This window comes from Petromyzon marinus, chromosome 10, assembly GCF_048934315.1.
Source record: "Petromyzon marinus isolate PM22_M1 ecotype Great Lakes invasive population chromosome 10, UKy_Petmar_22M1.pri1.0, whole genome shotgun sequence".
NCBI classification, from domain to species: domain Eukaryota; kingdom Metazoa; phylum Chordata; class Hyperoartia; order Petromyzontiformes; family Petromyzontidae; genus Petromyzon; species Petromyzon marinus.
Window position 1 is genome coordinate 4045503 of NC_133676.1, and position 17576 is coordinate 4063078.

General features: G+C 58.3%; 1 protein-coding gene across 2 annotated transcripts; it reads left to right on the plus strand.

Annotated features, from left to right (window-relative positions):
• Nucleotides 1-3417: 3417 nt before the first annotated feature.
• On the plus strand, nt 3418-17286 carry LOC116941083 (G protein-activated inward rectifier potassium channel 1-like). Of its 2 annotated transcripts, none has more exons than XM_032951700.2 (3): nt 3418-8989; nt 12193-12412; nt 15869-17286. In XM_032951700.2, the coding sequence occupies exons 1-3, from the start codon at nt 8300-8302 to the stop codon at nt 16549-16551; spliced, it is 1593 nt and encodes a 530-aa protein (XP_032807591.1). In that variant the 5' UTR covers nt 3418-8299; the 3' UTR covers nt 16552-17286. The 2 variants fall into 2 exon arrangements, with proteins under 2 accessions (XP_032807591.1, XP_032807592.1); XM_032951701.2 differs by lacking the exon at nt 15869-17286 and adding an exon at nt 11867-12034 and having other exon boundaries at nt 12193-12304.
• Nucleotides 17287-17576: the final 290 nt, after the last annotated feature.

The following is a 17576-nucleotide window of genomic DNA, read 5'->3' on the forward strand; positions in this document are numbered from 1 at the left end:
GCGCGAGAGGCCCCGGGCCGCGCGTGACAGCGAGCCCATGGCGCCATCTGCCGGCTGCGCGCTGTCGGTAAACTGAGTTAAACTTTTTGACCCAATTAAATCATTTCCTCTGATCGAGACGTCTGCGAGAGCGTGGAAGAGTAGGCCGCATATCATCTCGACTTGAAGGCGCTCTCCAGCGTTCCTGTTCAGCGGAGACCCCAGCAAAACCACACTGAGTCCTAAGACTCCTTTTCAGGTGGCTCCTGCATTGGGTTTTTATTTTGGCCAATTGATGACGAGTCGTGATGATGATTATTGTACCACGTGGGGAGGAACGCGGAGCATCCGGAGACAGCCACCGCCTTGCCCGAGGGCGCGACACTCGACCAGCTGGAAACAGCCGGCGGTTATCCCACTTGCTGCGCTGCCTTTCTCCTGTCGAGCCAGGGTATGGCACCTCCACGACGCGCACGAGGAAGTTTCACAACGCTGAGTGCCGTGATCCACCAACCCTTGCTGCTGCCTCCACGGTGCCGTTCACAGGCCACCCGTCGTAGCGACCACCACCCCGGGCGGCTGTTGGCAAGAGATGGAATGTTGGCAAGAGATGGAATGTTGGCAAGAGATGGAATGTCCACCGTGAACTTCTCGCGGGACGCAGCCGTGACGTCCGCCCAGCCTCTCTCGAACGGGTGGCGCGCAAAGCGCTGGGGTGACGCGCGAGCGTGGCAGTGCGTGCGTTTGTTTCGTGGAGCCGGTGGATACTGAGCATTGAGAGAGGGGAGGAGGAGCACGCGGATTCGAGAACGTGGTTGTGCGTTGGTGTCGGTTGTCACGGCTCTCGCGAAAGAGCGGCTCTTGAGAGCAGTTTTAAAATATGAAAATAGAAAATATGCTTTACTTTTGTTGACGACATCGTTCAAATTACGAAGACAACGAGTGCACGTGCGGATGTATGTTGAACTTCTTTCGCACCGAACGTAGCCAACCGTGCTAATCGGAATAATCGGAAGTACGGGACGCTTGGGCAAGGGCGCGTCGTGGCTTAGCAGGAACGAGGGGCGATGGTCGACAATCACGAGCGAGTAGCAGCAGCCAAGCGATGGGTGGACGCCCTCTCGGAACGCGTCCAAGAGGGCATCCACCACCACAGCGACGGCGGCAATGAAATCCGTTGGACCCTCTGATCATGACGTCGCAGGATTAGAGAATTGGCGGCGGCTTGGGGAGGCCTTCATCCAGCAGTGGATGAACAATGGCTGATGATGATGAATGCGGCTTAGATTGCGGTGGCTCTTCTACGCCGTGTAGCCCCCAGGCGACGGAACCCTCTTCCTGGAGATATCAGGATCTGTGAGTCTGTGCACATCAAACCGATTTATACGCTTCCGCTTATTAAACGTTCAGTTATTTTAGTAAATTATTTAAAACTGTATTTATAACGTAATGTGCATGCTCAGTGTCTGCTGCTGCTGTGTCCTGTACAGCTCTTTGAGATCCTTGATGAAAAGCACGGTATACATGTAATTATTAATAATTGTAATACCCGCATTATAAGTATCCCCCCCCCCCCTCCCCATACAAACTTGTTGATATTGTCCGCTCCTGCTCGGCTCCTTGGCAAAGTTAGGCTCCGACTCTCAATTGTCCCCAGCCTGCCCACACGCGATTTTGTTCGAGTCGGGCTACAGGCGGAGCGGTGTGGAGCAGACAGTTCAGGTTCGTGGGTGGGCATTCTTCCACCTCCAGAGACCCTGACCCCAAACCCGCCTCCACGTCGCGCCCTGCCGCTCGGCGATTCACGCGACGATCTTGTGGATGTAACGATGACCGCATTAATTGGGTTGCCACTGAAATCAGATTCTTACGCTCGCTACACACGGGGCATCGAATGGGGCGATTGTCGTAGTGAAACAGACACCCTGGTCTCTTGCAACACGCACGATGATGTAGCCCATATACCAATCGATTCATAATTGATGTGCGGCTTAGGCCACCGCGTAATGATCTGACCAAATGTGTGTCGTGAAACTCTCCACCAACTCGACACAGCCAAACGAATTCGTCACCCGTTGTGCAAGCGTTTTCACAACGCGACAATTATTAATATTGTTATTTGGTTAAAGGCCAATTCTCACAACCACATTTATGCATTGGACGCGCCACGTTGGTCTTGTAAACACGCCGATCACCCAGGGCCTCAGAATGCGCATCCGAGAAGTGAGAACCTGGCCACTGGGGTAGCTACGGAGTGTACAGGCGGTGTAACTGCGTCGCGGCCCAGAGTTCGGAGGCGCCCAGGCTCCGGGCACGACTGAAGGAGGGAGGGAGGGGTGGGTGGTGATTGTACAGAAGCCATGCCAACCGCACTGCATCGCTGCACGTGGGATAAATTCACGAGCAGGCGTGGTCCTGTCTGGGTCAACCCCGTCCCTTCTCCTCCCCGGCCGGTCGCTGGTCGCCGTGGCTACGCACGTGGCTGCCTGTAACCCAGCACTGTGAAGGCAGCGGGGGGGTGGGGGGGTTGGTGGATCACCGTACAGATGTTATGGAACTCCCTTCCCGTGTGCGTCGAGGAGGCGCCGTGCCCTGGCTCGCCAGGGGGAGGCGGTACAGCACAAGTTTCGTACTCAATCCGTCCCGCCTGTATGGAATCGAGTGTTTCACTCTGGCGAGCGAGGCGTTTCTCCAATCGCAACGGTTTCCTCCCACGTGTGAACACGACCTTAATTGGGCGATAACACCCTTTAGAGACAGAGGATCGCAGAGCTTGGATAATTATTGGTAGCGCCGGCTGGCCGCGTGGCTGCCGCGGCCTTCCCGCTCGCCCCTGGTTCCTCCTCGCGCCTCTGAGTCGTCCACTCGGTTTTGAGAGCGAGCGAATAGTGTGGGGCGCTAGCGCGTTACGCACCGTTCATAATGATAATTTTAGCTCAGCGGGCTTTACTCGATAAACTAACAATTGGTTAATTTTTTTGTGATTTGCGTCAGCTTTTCTATACTTTGCAACTCCTGTCGTGTTTTTTTGTATTTTTGTTTGTTGTTGTAACTTTCTGACCCGGGACATCTGTGAAAAAGAGCTTTATAGCTCATCGGATACATCCTACAGTTTTAATACTGATTCGGATATTATCAATACCTCCACCCCCCCCCCTTATTTGTTCGACACCCCCCCCCCCCCGCAACATCCCCTCCAACCCCGTGGTCCTTTCACCCCGTTCGCAGCTCCCGTCGCTCCGTCGACCCGTTGCTGCTGCTGCCGCTACCGCCTTGTCAGCCGGCGATGGTTGGGCGAGGCCGTTCCGCTGAGCAACCGCCTGGGGCTCTCAGCTGTGCGCGGCCGAGGCGTGGCCGTTTAGCCCCCACAGCGGCGGCTGCTGGCGCGTGTTGAGGGGGGGGGGCAGGGAGGGAGGGGAGGGAGGGGAGGGAGGGGGAACATTGCGCCGCGTGTCTGGTGAACGATGCCGGGTGAAGGGACCATTCCGCGTTGCATCTCCTTCTCGTTGCTGCTGGAAATGTGAGATTGTGTGGCGGCCTGCGCGTCTGTTCGCTTCGAGATGCCGCGCGCGTTGTGTGTAGGCGAGCGACTGCGTTGGGGAGTGGTCGGTCGTGCAGCGGGCAGCGCCGCTGCGTCACGAACCCGGCGACCCGAGTTCGATTCCCGCTCACGGTCGACACCCAGTGGCAATTGTCTGAACCGGTCCTGGGGCCTCCCCTCGGTCGAGTCAGCCTCCAACGGGTACCTGATGAGGTGTGTAAAACATCGCCACTCGGAAGACAAAGGCGGCCGGGCGCGGTGCTGGCCACCCACCCACCCCGTGAGGCCCACCCCAGCCTTCACATGTGATCGCTAACAGCACTTGCCCAACAGTCTGTGAAGGCTATACACATGGCGATCTTTGTATTTTGCGCGTCTGTGTGCCAGGATCGTTCCCTGGCTGAGTGCGAGTGTCACTTTCGCGGCTCCTAATCTCTGCGGTGTAGTCACCTCGCGTGACATCTGCTCGTCGAGATCGTCGTGTGATCTGACGAGCCCTCGGAGCGCGGCTATTGCGTCAACGTTGGGTTGTCTTATTGAATCGCTTCCATGTTTCACGGTTAGATCGGCGTAGCCGTGCCACTCGTAGCCGCACCACTCCTATTAGGTATACTGGATGTGGCGTGCCGGGCGTGGAACATATTGTCCGGGTCGCCGACCCAGACTTGATCGGTTGAAATCAGCTGCGTTCTTTTTTTTTATGTGGCGCTGCCTCCATTGTGCATGCCACCATGAAGCTGGAACGTTCACTATTACATCATCTTCACCTTGAGTGCAAAATTTATCCACTGCTGGATGAAGGCTTCCCTACCCACCCCCCTCGACATCCTTCACGCGTCCGCAATGCCACAATCCGTCTCACTCGTGCGTCACCGATCCCTCTCTCCGTGGCCTGCTACAGGGAGTCGGCGAGTGTGCGTGAGACAACGTGGGAGTCACGCAGAGTCACGCGTCACGGAGTGATTCTCTCGCGCGGCCGCTCGGGGCCACTGGGGTCACGCGGAACCCATCGCGGTGAAGAGTGAGATCGATGACCCACCGACATGGATGTTGATTTAAGGGGCGAGTGTCGTGCGAGGGGAGGACGATGGCCCGTGAAGGGGGGGAGGGGGGGGTGGGAGAGGGGGAGTGAGGAGTTGAGAAACGTGCTTCGACAAAGCGTCCGAACTAATCTCTTGCACTCTCCCTGCCCTCCACCACACAATGGGTACTCCTCCTGCCCCCCCCCCCCCCTCCATCAGCCATGCCGTCCTCCACTCCACCCTGTGCTCCACCCTGCACTCCACCATGCACTCCACACTAACCCTCCACCCTGTGCTCCATCCTGCCCTCCACCCTAACCCTCCACCCCGCTGTCACGCGCGCTGTCATCATTCCGCCGCGCGTCCACCAGGAGGCACCATCCACCCTTTCTGAAAGCCAGGGACCGCACTGAGCGGAGACCGCGTGGTCGAGAATCCGCGCCCGAGGTGGAGAGAAACGGAAAGGGATGGTGAGAGGTTGAGAAGGGGGGGTGCTGTGTGTGGTGCCTGAGCTGGATTGCAGATTTGCTTGATCGTGTGCATGTCCAGCCCTCTGTCAATCCACTGCTTGATGGCTGTCCATCTTCTCCCCACCTCGTATGGCTGCGGCCTCTAACGCTGTTATTGCAAGCACGGTGGTCGCCCATCCGAGCACTCAGCAGGCTCAACCACTACTCAGCGGGCGAGATCTGAAGGTGTCTTCCGAGTGAATCGGTCCTGAGCTTTAGAATCCATCGGTCTTTTTACTCGAGTGAATGTACGGTGAAGAAACTCTGTCACACGGCTAACATCAGTGGCGAGTTGATTTCTGATATCCGTTCCTGCAACCCCCCCCCCCCCGCACTCAGCAAGCACGGTGAAATATGGTCAACCAACCCCCCACCACGCTCAATGCGACATGGGGTAGATATCCATCCAGCAGTGGATTGACACAGGGGCCGAACGTGATTGTAATTGTTGTCGTCATCGTAATTTTACTCACGCTGCTCCCCGTGGCTCTTGCCGGAGGGCTGCATTGAAGCGACGCTGACTTCTCTGATCCCCGTTCTGAAGTGAGTGGGAAGCGACTGAACAAGGCCGACCTCAATTCATAACTCAATTTCAATCTCTTCCTTTACTGGCCTCTCTCTTCGTGCTCTATGAAACTAAACTAATAAAGCAAAGATTTTTACTTAATTTTGTTTCATCAGGGTAAGGCCCACTGGGCCGTATAGTTATTTTTCAGAAGCGATCTGGCTGTCACAAATGATCGCTCAACGAAGTGGCTCATCGTGTGGAGATTTATTGCAGCCAAATTACTCTCATCGCACGTTTCTTAATGTGGAGGGGCGAACCGGAGGACCCGGCGATAAACCCACACGACCACGGGGAGAGAAACGCGCAAACTACAAATATAGAGCAGGCGTCGTCAGGGTAGGGATCGAGCCCACGACCTCCTGTATACCAGGCGAGGTAGTTAACATCTCCAAGCCACCGCGTCACCGATGGTGTGTGTTGTTGTATTTTGAGACCAACGGTGTTGTTGACGAGTGTGTTTTTTTGCTGCTGCTGCTGCCAATACAGCAGCAGCGCCACCAACTAATTTGTTTGAACCAGGCCAGGGGCTCTTGTTCCGTGGCTCTCGCGTTATTCCAGGGACGGAAGGGACCTCGGGGATGGTCCCGAAGTGCCCCCCCCCCCCGCCCGCTAATGAGCCGCACCAGGGCGCCTGCGCGAGACGGGCGCGCTTCGCGATTCAAGTTCCACCGCCTCGCGGCGCCAACATCGCTCCGGATGACGGTGACATAGGAGACGCTCCACCCTGAACAACGACGGGAGGGGTGATATTGGGCGGTTTTTGCGGCCCAGCGGTGGCGCGTTCGCCCTTCGTGATAAAAGCTTCGCGGTTCGACTTCGAGCTGCCGTCCTGGTTATCACTGCGGGTGTCTTCACAGTAACAAAAAAACTACTACGCGTCATCTGCTTCACGGTGTTACGTCAGAGATCCCTGGCGGTCATTCGTAAGAGTTGGCCATTACGTACCGGCGTCAGGGCCCAATTTCGCAAAATTAGAAAATGACTCTGATTATACTTGGCATTACACACTGGAGCAATCATCGCGCCCCTACTGTTGGAAGGCTATTGCCCGTTTTGCAGGCCTGGCGCCGAGTTACCTTGTGGCCACAGGGACAGCTGCCACTTGGGGTGCCCTTTTTAACGCGTTGAGATGAGATTTAAAGCGCTCTGAAACGCCCCCAGTAGATAGGAAGCGTTATAACAAAAACAAATCGTCACTGTTATTATTATTATTTGCGTGGCCCACGATGTGACTCAGTGGAGGCCCGTGAATATTTGCACGACATACCCCGTGGTGTGGCCCATGGGTGACTTGTTCCTTGAGACTGATCGTGAGATGACCAGTGAGATAGCATGGGAAGTAGCACAGAGGTGCCCGTGCTGCGATGGCCCATTAAGTGGCCCATCGATAAGATGGCTTCTAAGATGGTCCGTGAGATGATTTCGTGATATGCTATGGAAGGGGACCCCGTGGCACATGACCCCGTGATACGGTCCATTTTCAAAACCAGTGAGAATGTCCCTGGGATTGTATGGGCCCATTATATGGCCTGTGTTACTTCTTCTTCCGGTGTATACGGCTAGATGATGTGCGAGAATCTAAACTTGAATATCGATGGTGTGTGAGGTGGCCCATGAGAAAGTCCCGTGGGAGTAATCTTTAAGATGCCCCAGGGAGCGTCCGCGACCATGAGATGGGGCACTGCGGCCGCGCGTTCGTATTGATCCTCGGAGCTGACTGCCGCGGTCGAATTTAATGTTCGCGACTTACCCGAGCCCGCCGCCTTCACTCCTCGTTGCCTGGCTTCTCGCACGGAGGAGCACGGAGGAGCACGGATGAGCACGGAGGAGCACGGATGAGCACGGAGGAACACGGAGGAGCACGGGTCCTCGCGTCAGATCTCCTCCTACTGCTCGTCCTCCCGAGAGCGCGATCTCATCGACGGGGTCGCCCACCACCCAGTTCCGCTGCTGGCTGGGAAGCAGCAGCAGCAGCAGCAACAGCAGCTTCACTTATTGGGGGGGGGGGGCGGTCGGGAGTCGGACGGGGGAGCCGTGATTCGATAAAAACGCACTCCGCTTAATAACTTCGCAGGGACATCATTATTGCGCCAAAAATTCAATTATTACTGTTAATTGCAAAACATGTGAATAGTGTTTCCATCAGGGCGCACCGCGTGACTTCGTTCAGCTCCAGGCGAGAGCCGTCACCCCTCTCACCACCCGCCCCTCCCGCCCCCCAAGACTTCCCGTCATTCCCGGCACCGCCCCCCTCTGCCCCACTCTTCCCACCGCCTGACATCCCCCCCCCCCGCCGCCCCGGCTTCCTTCGGCACCCTCAATCTTCCCTGCGCTCCCCTCCCTCGTGGTAGAGGCAGCTCGCACGCAGCAGCAGCAGCAGCAGCGAGCGCCCGACGCGGAACTCGGAGGCGCCGATCGGGGCACAGCGACCAGGCGGGGATCGTTCTTTGCTTCGCTCGTGCCGTGCGTCATTCCTCTCGTTGGCATCTCACCGCGATGCGGCGCCTCCCCACCCGTGAGCGGCGCGGTACGGTGCGACCGCATTCAGCAGCATAAGTTTCACCGGGCCCCGTGCTGCCCGAGAGACGGGGTGCGGGGGGCGGGCGGGCGCCCCGAGCGGCGGCGGCGGCTGCGTCAGGGAGCGCTGGGCTCGCGCGCCGCGGCTCTCCTCGACGAGGCGATGTCCGCCTTCCGTAGGAAGCCGCAGGGGGACGAGTACTGCGTGGTGGCCAGCGTGGTGGGCGGCACGGCGGCCGCGTCGGGGCACGGCTTTCGCCTGGGCACCAACAAGAAGCGGCAGCGCTTCGTGCAGAAGAACGGCCGCTGCAACGTGCAGCACGGGAACGTGAACCGCGAGGCGTTCCGCTACCTGTCCGACATCTTCACCACCCTGGTGGACCTCAAGTGGCGCTGGAACCTGTTCATCTTCATCCTCACCTACACCGTGGCGTGGCTGGTCATGGCAGCGTTGTGGTGGGGCATCGCATACGTGCGCGGCGACCTGGACCTGGGCCACGAGCAGGGCTACGTGCCGTGCGTGGCCAACGTGCACAGCTTCCCGTCGGCATTCCTCTTCTTCATCGAGACGGAGGCGACCATCGGCTACGGCTTCCGCTACATCACGGAGAAGTGCCCCGAGGGCATCGTCCTCTTCCTCTTCCAGTCGCTGCTCGGCTCCATCGTGGACGCCTTCCTCGTGGGCTGCATGTTCATGAAGATGTCGCAGCCCAAGAAGCGCGCCGAGACGCTCATGTTCAGCGAGACGGCGGTCGTGTCGATGCGCGACGGGCAGCTGTGCCTCATGTTCCGCGTGGGCAACCTGCGCACGAGTCACATGGTGTCGGCGCAGATCCGCTGCAAACTCCTCAAGGTGAGACGGACGCGAGCGAGGTGTGTGGGGGGTGAGAGGGGTGCTCGGGAGACCGGATCAGGGTGGGGCGGCGGGGAACGAGCCAATCTGTGTTAGATCCGAGAGACAAATGCTTGCGCTTTCACGCGGTGTGGGTAATCGGGTCATCGTGCTCATCGCTTCGTGCAGCTTCGCGCGGCGTGTCTACCCACCTGCCCACCCGCCTAACGCCTCCTGTAGTCTGCGTCCACAGAGCGAGCGAAGGTCAAGAGGTCACCGACGCAACGCCGATGTTGATGCCAGCGCGCCTCGCCATCACGCACGCTTCGTTAAAGTTGACACCGACCACAGAGGGCTGCTCGAATATAACGGCCTCCTTAACCGCCATCGAGCCTTACCTTTGCACATTGCCACAAAGTCCACGCGTCCTTCGATGACCACTCACAATGTCGCGATCGCCATCTGGCTCGAGCGCTTCCCCTCGTTTGCCGACCTTTGGGTGCCACTCCAAAGGCTGTCGCGACCACCTGCCCTCCTCCACCCTGCACCCCGCGCGTCTCACGCCGCGCATCTCACGCCACGCGTCTCACGCCACGCGTCTCCTCGCCCACTTGCAAGTTCCTCTCCCTGATTAACCGCCACAGCAGCTCCGGTCACGTTGCATTGCGAGCTCCCCAGTTGCCTACGTAGCATTTCGGCAAACGAACTGGCTGCGAACAAAACTCGTTCAACTCGGACACGGCGAGACGTTGGGTGCGCGCTTAGTGACGGAGGCCCGGTAGCGAGCCAGCACGGTAGGCGAGTCGGCTCGCGAGAAGGGTTTTCAGCGACGTCAGTGCTCTTCTTACAAGTTAACATAGAGCCACGCTCGTTACATTGTTATCCGTCGCATTCCCTCCATCCCCCCTCCGTCATGTACTGCCGTGTACTGTCAATGTACTCTCGTGTACTGTTATTACATTTTAATGCAGAGTTGCATTCGGCTGTGAAATGAGCGCGGAAGCGTTGTTCCACAGTGGCTCGTGCCCAGCACGTTCTGGCCGCCCCTCCCATTCATTCTCGAGCGGTCAAAGAGAATCGAGTATGGTGATTATAATCACGGTGATGATGGTGATGATGATCGTCGTCATCATGATATGGTGTCACGCTGCCTACTCTTCACGAGGAATAGTAATGGGTATTCTGAGCGTGCCGCGGGGAATTCGGACCCGTGGATATCTCTCATCGCCGCGTACCGATCTCACGGATCAAGCCACGCGAATCCGGCGGGGGCATTGTGAGAGCAGCTGGTGAACAACGCCGCTCGGCATCCGAGGCGTTTAATGCGGCGATGAATGGGCCCAGTCCATCGCCGTAAAGAGGCCAATTTCGATTCAATTTTGAGACGACTCGCGCGGGACGGCGACCCGCGTCACGTGCGGCGGAGCGCGCCTTCACTCAGCGCGGCGCGTCCCCGGATCCCCAAATCAATCACGAGGAGGAGGAGGAAGAGGAGGAGGAGGAGAAGAGACGATGAGGAACGGCCGGAGGAGAAGGCGTCTCATGTCCGACGCCGCACTTGGGTGCGAAACACGGAATCGCTGCGCTTGAGGTCTGAGTGCGATCTTGCCTATCCGCGTGTGCACGCGCCTCCACGCGGTGTCCACGCGGTGTCCACGCGGTGTCCCACGTGTCTCCCACGTGTGCTATACGCGCGGTCTCTGTGCGTGCGGCGTCCGTGCGTGAGTTGCTCCTCGTGTGAACCCGTGCATGCTTGCGAGTATTTGCCATCTTTAGTAGGTGCTCGCTAACAGCGCTTGTCCCAACAAGTTTACTTGTGAATTTAATTATTCGTAGACGTGTACTTTTTTCATCCATTCGACTGCCAAGCCCCCCCCCCCCCCGCTACCCTTAACCCCGCTGGCAGAAAAAAAATATTAAAGGGTTCATCATCAATGCTTAAAAGTTTCGTGCCTGCAGGAATTCATATTCTTGGTTCTTTCAGTAAAGTCACGTAGATAGAAAATAAAATAAAATGTAAATAAAAAATGAATTAAAATTTAAAATTAAACGCAAAAACCACGACGTTTCGATCGCAACACATGCGGTCTTCATCAAGCGGAGAGGAAAAAAACGTCTTTATTTTGATTTTATTTTCTATCTACGTGATTTTACCGAAAGAACCAATAATATCATCAATGCTGTTTATAGGACTCATCGATTCCCCGCATCACCGCAAGTCGCGTGGCACCCTCCACGTGTCGCAACTTAAGTCTCTATATAATTGCCGCGCCGAATTATCGCTGCTTGCTGAGACATCGCACCTCGCTTGAAGGGGGTGCGCGTGGGTGCACCCCTCGCTCGTGGCGCCCCGCTCGCCCCTCTCGCCCCGCTAATCCTCGGCGCCCTAAAGGCCGGCGCCGAAATGATTCCAAATTCACAATCAGCCGAAGCGAGCGAGGCTCTGGCGTCCGTGCAGACCCACCTAGTCGCCCTCGAGTCCACTGATTTCCCCCGAGGACAGCCGCTGGCTGGTGGCGCACATCGAGAGCCCTCGGTAATCACAGCAGCACGGCTCGCCCCGTGCCTCCCGCCGTCCGCCTTCCCGCACGCCGGCAGGCATCGCAATCAGCCTCCCTGCACAAGCAGCCCGCCCTCTCCATTGCCGCAGCGCCAACGCCTGCCCGGCCGTATCCGCGTCCCCGTCATAAGCGCGCGGCAGAATGGAGGCGATAATTGAGCGGAATGGGAGGATCGCTCGCGTGGCAGTGATGGATGAGCCTCGTTAGCGACTTCGATAGCCCGAAACCCCCGGGGGGCGGGGTGGGGGGGGGGTTGGGGGGGGGAGGCCCCGCACGCGACCACGTCCCGCGCGCAGCGGTTAATAGACTTGTGACTTGTGTACACGCGCGGTCACAGAGACAGAGAAAGGCGGACAATCGCACGCGCGCGCACACGCACGCGCGCAGCAGACGGGGTGGACTGCTGTCGCGGTGGAGAGAAGAACACGGCTATGGACCCGGCGACTTGAGTTCGATTCCCAGGCACGACTATCATCAGTGCCGAGTGGCGTGGGAGACTCGCTAAGTACGACGCCCCTGCCCCCTCGTCCTCTCTCAGCGTCTCCGTTTCTGTCCCTGGCGACCCCCCTCGCTCCCGATGTCCCCTATACACCCCCCCCCCGTCCCATCATCGCTTCGTCCTCTCTAATCCCTTTCTCCCCCCCCCACCCACCCACCCCGCAGTCCCGCCAGACGGCCGAGGGAGAGTTCCTGCCGCTCGATCAGCTGGACCTGGACGTGGGGTTCGGCACGGGCGCCGATCAGCTGTTCCTCGTGTCGCCGCTCACCATCTGCCACGTGGTCAACAGCAAGAGCCCCTTCTTCGAGCTGTCGAAGCGCGCCCTGCAGCAGACCGAGCAGTTCGAGATCGTGGTGATCCTGGAGGGCATCGTGGAGACCACGGGTACGGTGGGGAGCCCCGAGTCAAAGCAGAGCGCGAGTACATGTTTTGTCCTCGCGCCGTTCCTGTTATAGCGCGAAGGCGATCGCGAAGCAAGGCGCTGCTGTGCGTCGCAGAAGGGGTTTCACGGCAGCCGCTGTTGTTGTTGTTGTTTTTGTTGTTGTTGTTGCGAATATGGCTCGAGCCGACGAGCTCAACTTGTTCGTCTACAACAATGCGTGTGGCCTTCAATGGAAGCAAACAATAGGCGACGTTTCGAGCCATGGGCCTTTTCTTCATAGCACAGCAGTATCGCCAAATAACGTGTTTGTCCAATTAGGTAACCTTTCAATACAACTCTCAAAGGTTTGCATATTTGGGAGACGAGACGTGGCTCCTCGCCCTTAACGTTTTTTAAAATAAATAAAAAAACTCTCACGAGATCTTCAACGTCCACTGTGAAGCCGACAGTGCACGCGTGTGGGTAATAATACCCCCCGTGGTGCCCAGGGTGACCGCTGGGCTCGTACCGCGAACCTCTCTTGTCACTGCAGAGAAGTGAGAGGAGAGGGCAGTCACGCGGCCCGCACGACGTCTCCGGCTTCGACACGCGACGATTCATCAGTCATCGAAAGCATCTTCGGACGCACTAAACGGGCAGCGAAAGAGGCGCGTTTTGAAAGATTCGACAAGAAGCGCTTCATCTTCTTTGGTTCTTTCGGTAAAGTAACGTAGAATGAGAATACAATAATAAATTGATAAAATAAAATAACACAATAATATTCTCACGACGTTTCGGCCACAACACAAGCGGCCTTCATCAGGTGAAGGGACGAGACTGTCTGGTAGGACAGCGCTGGAGAGCACTCCAGCGCTGTCCTACCAGACAGTGAGAATTTTATTGTGTTATTTTATTTTATCAATTTATTATTTTATTCTCATTCTACGTGACTTTACCGAAAGAACCAAAGAAGAAGCGCTTCGTTCTGATATCTGCGCCCCTGGGTCGGTGTCGAGATCAGCTTCTTGCCGAGGCGAGCTCGATTCGTCAGCCGCGCGACCGCTCGTCGCTGAGTCGTTTTTGCGCTGCCGCGCCGAGAGGTCGGCAGCTGCCCCCGCGGACCGACTGGCAAGGCGTGCGTCGGGCAGGAAGGCGGGGGGAGGGGGGCCGGGGGGATGAGACCGTCGTGGGTTCCGGGTCGATGTTGTGTAACGAGGCGACGAGGACTCCGAGAGACCAGGAAGAGTTTTCGTTTGCGAGAGCGACCACCCCGGGACATGCGTCCGAAGTGGGGAGATGTTAACTGCCTCGCCTGGTGTGCAGGAGATCGTGGATACGATTCCTGATCCCCGACGATGCCTGCTGTATATTTGCCATTATCAGTGGTTACGCAGCAGCGTCATCATCAGTGGTCACGCAGCAGCGTCATCATCATTGGTCACGCAGCAGCGTCATCATCAGTGGTCACGTGGCAGCGTCATCATCAGTGGTCACGCAGCAGCTTCATCTTCAGTGGTCACGCAGCAGCGTCATCATCAGTGGTCACGCAGCAACGTCATCATCAGTGATCACGCAGCAGCGTCATCATCAGTGGTCACGTGGCAGTGTCATCATCAGTGGTCACGCAGCAGCGTCATCATCAGTGGTCACGCAGCAGCCTCATCATTAGTTGTCACGTGGCAGCGACATCATCAGTGGTCACGCAGCTGCGTCATCATCAGTCGTGACGCAGCAGCGTCATCATCAGTGGTCACGTGGCAGCGTCATCATCAGTGGTCACGCAGCAGCGTCATCATCAGTGGTCACGCAGCAGCGTCATCATCAGTGGTCACGTGGCAGCGTCATCATCAGTGATCACGCAGCAGTGAGATCATCAGTGGTCACGCAGCAGCCTCATCATTAGTGGTCACGCAGCTGCGTCATCATCAGTGGTGACGCAGCAGCGTCATCATCAGTGGTCACGCAGCAGCGTCATCATCAGTGATCACGCGGCAGCGTCATCATCAGTGGTCACGCAGCTGCGTCATCATCAGTGGTGACGCAGCAGCGTCATCATTAGTGGTCACGTGGCAGCGTCATCATCAGTGGTCACGCAGCAGCGTCATCATCAGTGGTCACGCAGCAGCATCATCATCAGTGGTCACGTGGCAGCGTCATCATCAGTGGTCACGCAGCAGCGTCATCATCAGTGGTCACGCAGCAGCGTCATCATCAGTGGTCACGTGGCAGCGTCATCATCAGTGGTCACGTGGCAGCGTCATCATCAGTGATCACGTGGCAGCGTCATCATCAGTGGTCACGCAGCAGCGTCATCATCAGTGGTCACGCAGCAGCGTCATCATCAGTGGTCACGCTGCAGCGTCATCATCAGTGGTCACGTGGCAGCGTCATCATCAGTGGTTACGCAGCAGCGTCATCATCAATGGTCACGCAGCAGCGTCATCATCAGTGGTCACGCAGCAGCGTCATCATCAGTGGTCACGCAGCAGCGTCATCATCAGTGGTCACGTGGCAGCGTCATCATCAGTGATCACGTGGCAGCGTCATCATCAGTGGTCACGCAGCAGCGTCATCATCAGTGGTCACGCAGCAGCGTCATCATCAGTGGTCACGCTGCAGCGTCATCATCAGTGGTCACGTGGCAGCGTCATCATCAGTGGTCACGCAGCAGCGTCATCATCAGTGGTCACGCAGCTGCGGTTGCTTAATCACAGCGTCCCGCTCGTAGTAACAGCAGCGCCGATCTGCGCATTTTAATGAAGTGAAATGACGACAGCCGAGAGGCGGGGTGCAACATGTCACACGCACACACACACACAGATTATCAACAAAGATCCCCCACCCCCCTCTTATATTCTGAGCAGACTGTTGGAGCAGTTGCTGTTGGCGGGCACCTGCTAAGGCCGACACGGCACGCTCGGGCGCGGGGGGGGGTGACTTGACGATGCTTTACCACGCGCATTAGTGCGGCTTTGCTGAAGGCATCCACGTGGGGGAGGTGGGGGGGGCATAGACGTTACAGTACAATTAATGGAACGTTGTTGATTCACTGCTCTCCGCTGCCCGCCACGCAGCCCCGGGAGTTATAACAGCACAAGGAGAGACGTTTGTGGGAGCGGTGAAGCACGCGCGTTGTTCATCACCGGCAACCCCCGCATTGATCCGTGACACTAACTAAGATCGTGTAAGTCGCGAAGGTTCGTGTCGGGGCTGATTTGCGGGGCGCGGCAGCGCGCGCCTCTCATCCAGGATGGTGGAAGCGGGGGAAGTTACGGCTCCAGAAATTCCTAGAAACAGCACGGGTGTGGCGGGAGTTGGAGGGTTATGGGATCGCTTGACATGGAGGGAGGGATGTGACCTTGGGTAGAGAACACGAGAGAGAAAGAGAGACTGAGTGTGGGTTAGAAACACTTGCATTCCGTTTCAATTCGTCATGCGTAGGAGGCTCACCACGACCCCCCGACCTCCCGCGTGCGCAGGGATGACGTGCCAGGCGCGCACCTCGTACACGGAGGACGAGGTGCTCTGGGGACACCGCTTCCTGCCCGTGATGTCGCTCGAGGACGGCTTCTTCCGAGTCGACTACTCGCAGTTCCACGCCACCTTCGAGGTCCCCACGCCCGCCTCCAGCGTTCGCGAGCAGGAAGAACGCTCCGCCTCGTCCCTCGAGTCGGCGTTCGCCGCGTCCCGCGACCTCCGCTCCCCACTCTCCCCGCGCTCCCTCCCGGCCCTCTCCCCCGGCCGAAGGAATGAGTGCGCGGTCGACGCCGTCTCGGGGAGATCGTGGGGAGCCCCGCACCCCGCGGCCGCACGCTCCGGGCCCGAGGATCAACTACCCGCCAAGCTGCGTAAAATCGGCGGTGGCCCGGGCTCTCGGCCGCCCTCGTGCGCGGCGCGCAGCCGGGTCAACGGGGTCATGGGCAGCATGAGCGCGGGAGACCTGGCGCAGGCGAGGTCACCCGTGGCCGCCGCGGGACCCGCCGCGTGCTGGGGCGCGGGGTCGCTACCCGAGGACGTGTTCCCCCTGTCCCCGTGCCGGTCGCAATACGAGTCCCGTGGGCAGCAGCAGCAGCAGCAGCAGCCGCAGCAGCAGAGGTCGCAGCTGCTGCCCTCGGCAGCGGACACCCTGCCGGCCAAGCTGCGCAAGATGAACGGTTGCTGAGACGGCGCCCCCCGGCCCCGCGCGGGAGACTCGAGGTGCGGGGCGATCCCGGGCACGGACCGCCGACCGCGAATAGCCCGCGGACGGCGCGAGATCCGTCCGCGTGAATAGATCCGCGACGATTCGTGAACGGCCTGGCTGACTCTGCGCGTTCCTAGCAAACGATGGGAGGTGAGCGTCCATAGCGGTTTTTTTTTTTTAATCGTGAGATTGTTGACGCGGGTAGCCATGGCGGGGATGGCGGTGGGAGGGCATTACGTTATTGAGAGGGGGGTGGGGGGAGCGATCAGCAAATGGCTCCTGCAATAAAAAGAGACAGCGGGGGGATAAGGATGGCGCTGCCCCCCCCCCCCTCCTTCCACCATCCTGTATCGCCGGGAGGGAGAGCGTGAAGTAGGAGAGCCGAGAGCGCCGTGCAGGGTCTGCGTGCGGCCTGGATCATCATCGCGGGGGGGGGGGGTGGGGAGCCGGGGGCGCAGTTGTCCCTACACAGGCACAGAGGGAGCCCCACACACACCCCGCCGTCCAGGTGCTCAGGCCTCTTGCGGTGAGGACGGCTGCCCGCTGTGGCCAATTTCGTTGTATTCGCTACCATGCAGCAATCGATCCCCCATCGCCACAGGCGCCCGCAATTCAGTTCCGCTTCCTTTGTAAACGCGCGGTGCGATCCGAGTCGAGTGTCGTCTCCATTGAAACCCCCCCCCCCAAAAAAAAACACGGAAGTTTTGTCTTTTGTATTTTGTTCTTTCATTTTATTCCGATCGTTCCGTCGGCGCCCTGACGCGGCGCGGAGCGTCTACTTCTGATCTCGCGCAGACCGGTGTGCATCATTCACAGAATGGCCCGCAGACCGACGCCTCCGGATCCTTCCTGGCCACCTCTCTTATCCACACGCATTACGTTGCTCTGCACCGTCGTCCCATGCCCCATGCACGGGAGAGGCCGCGGCGCCACCAGGCAAGGGCTGCGGGTCCGGTCACGCCGCGTGTCAGATCACGAGCCTCTCTCGCGCGTCGGGGTCATCT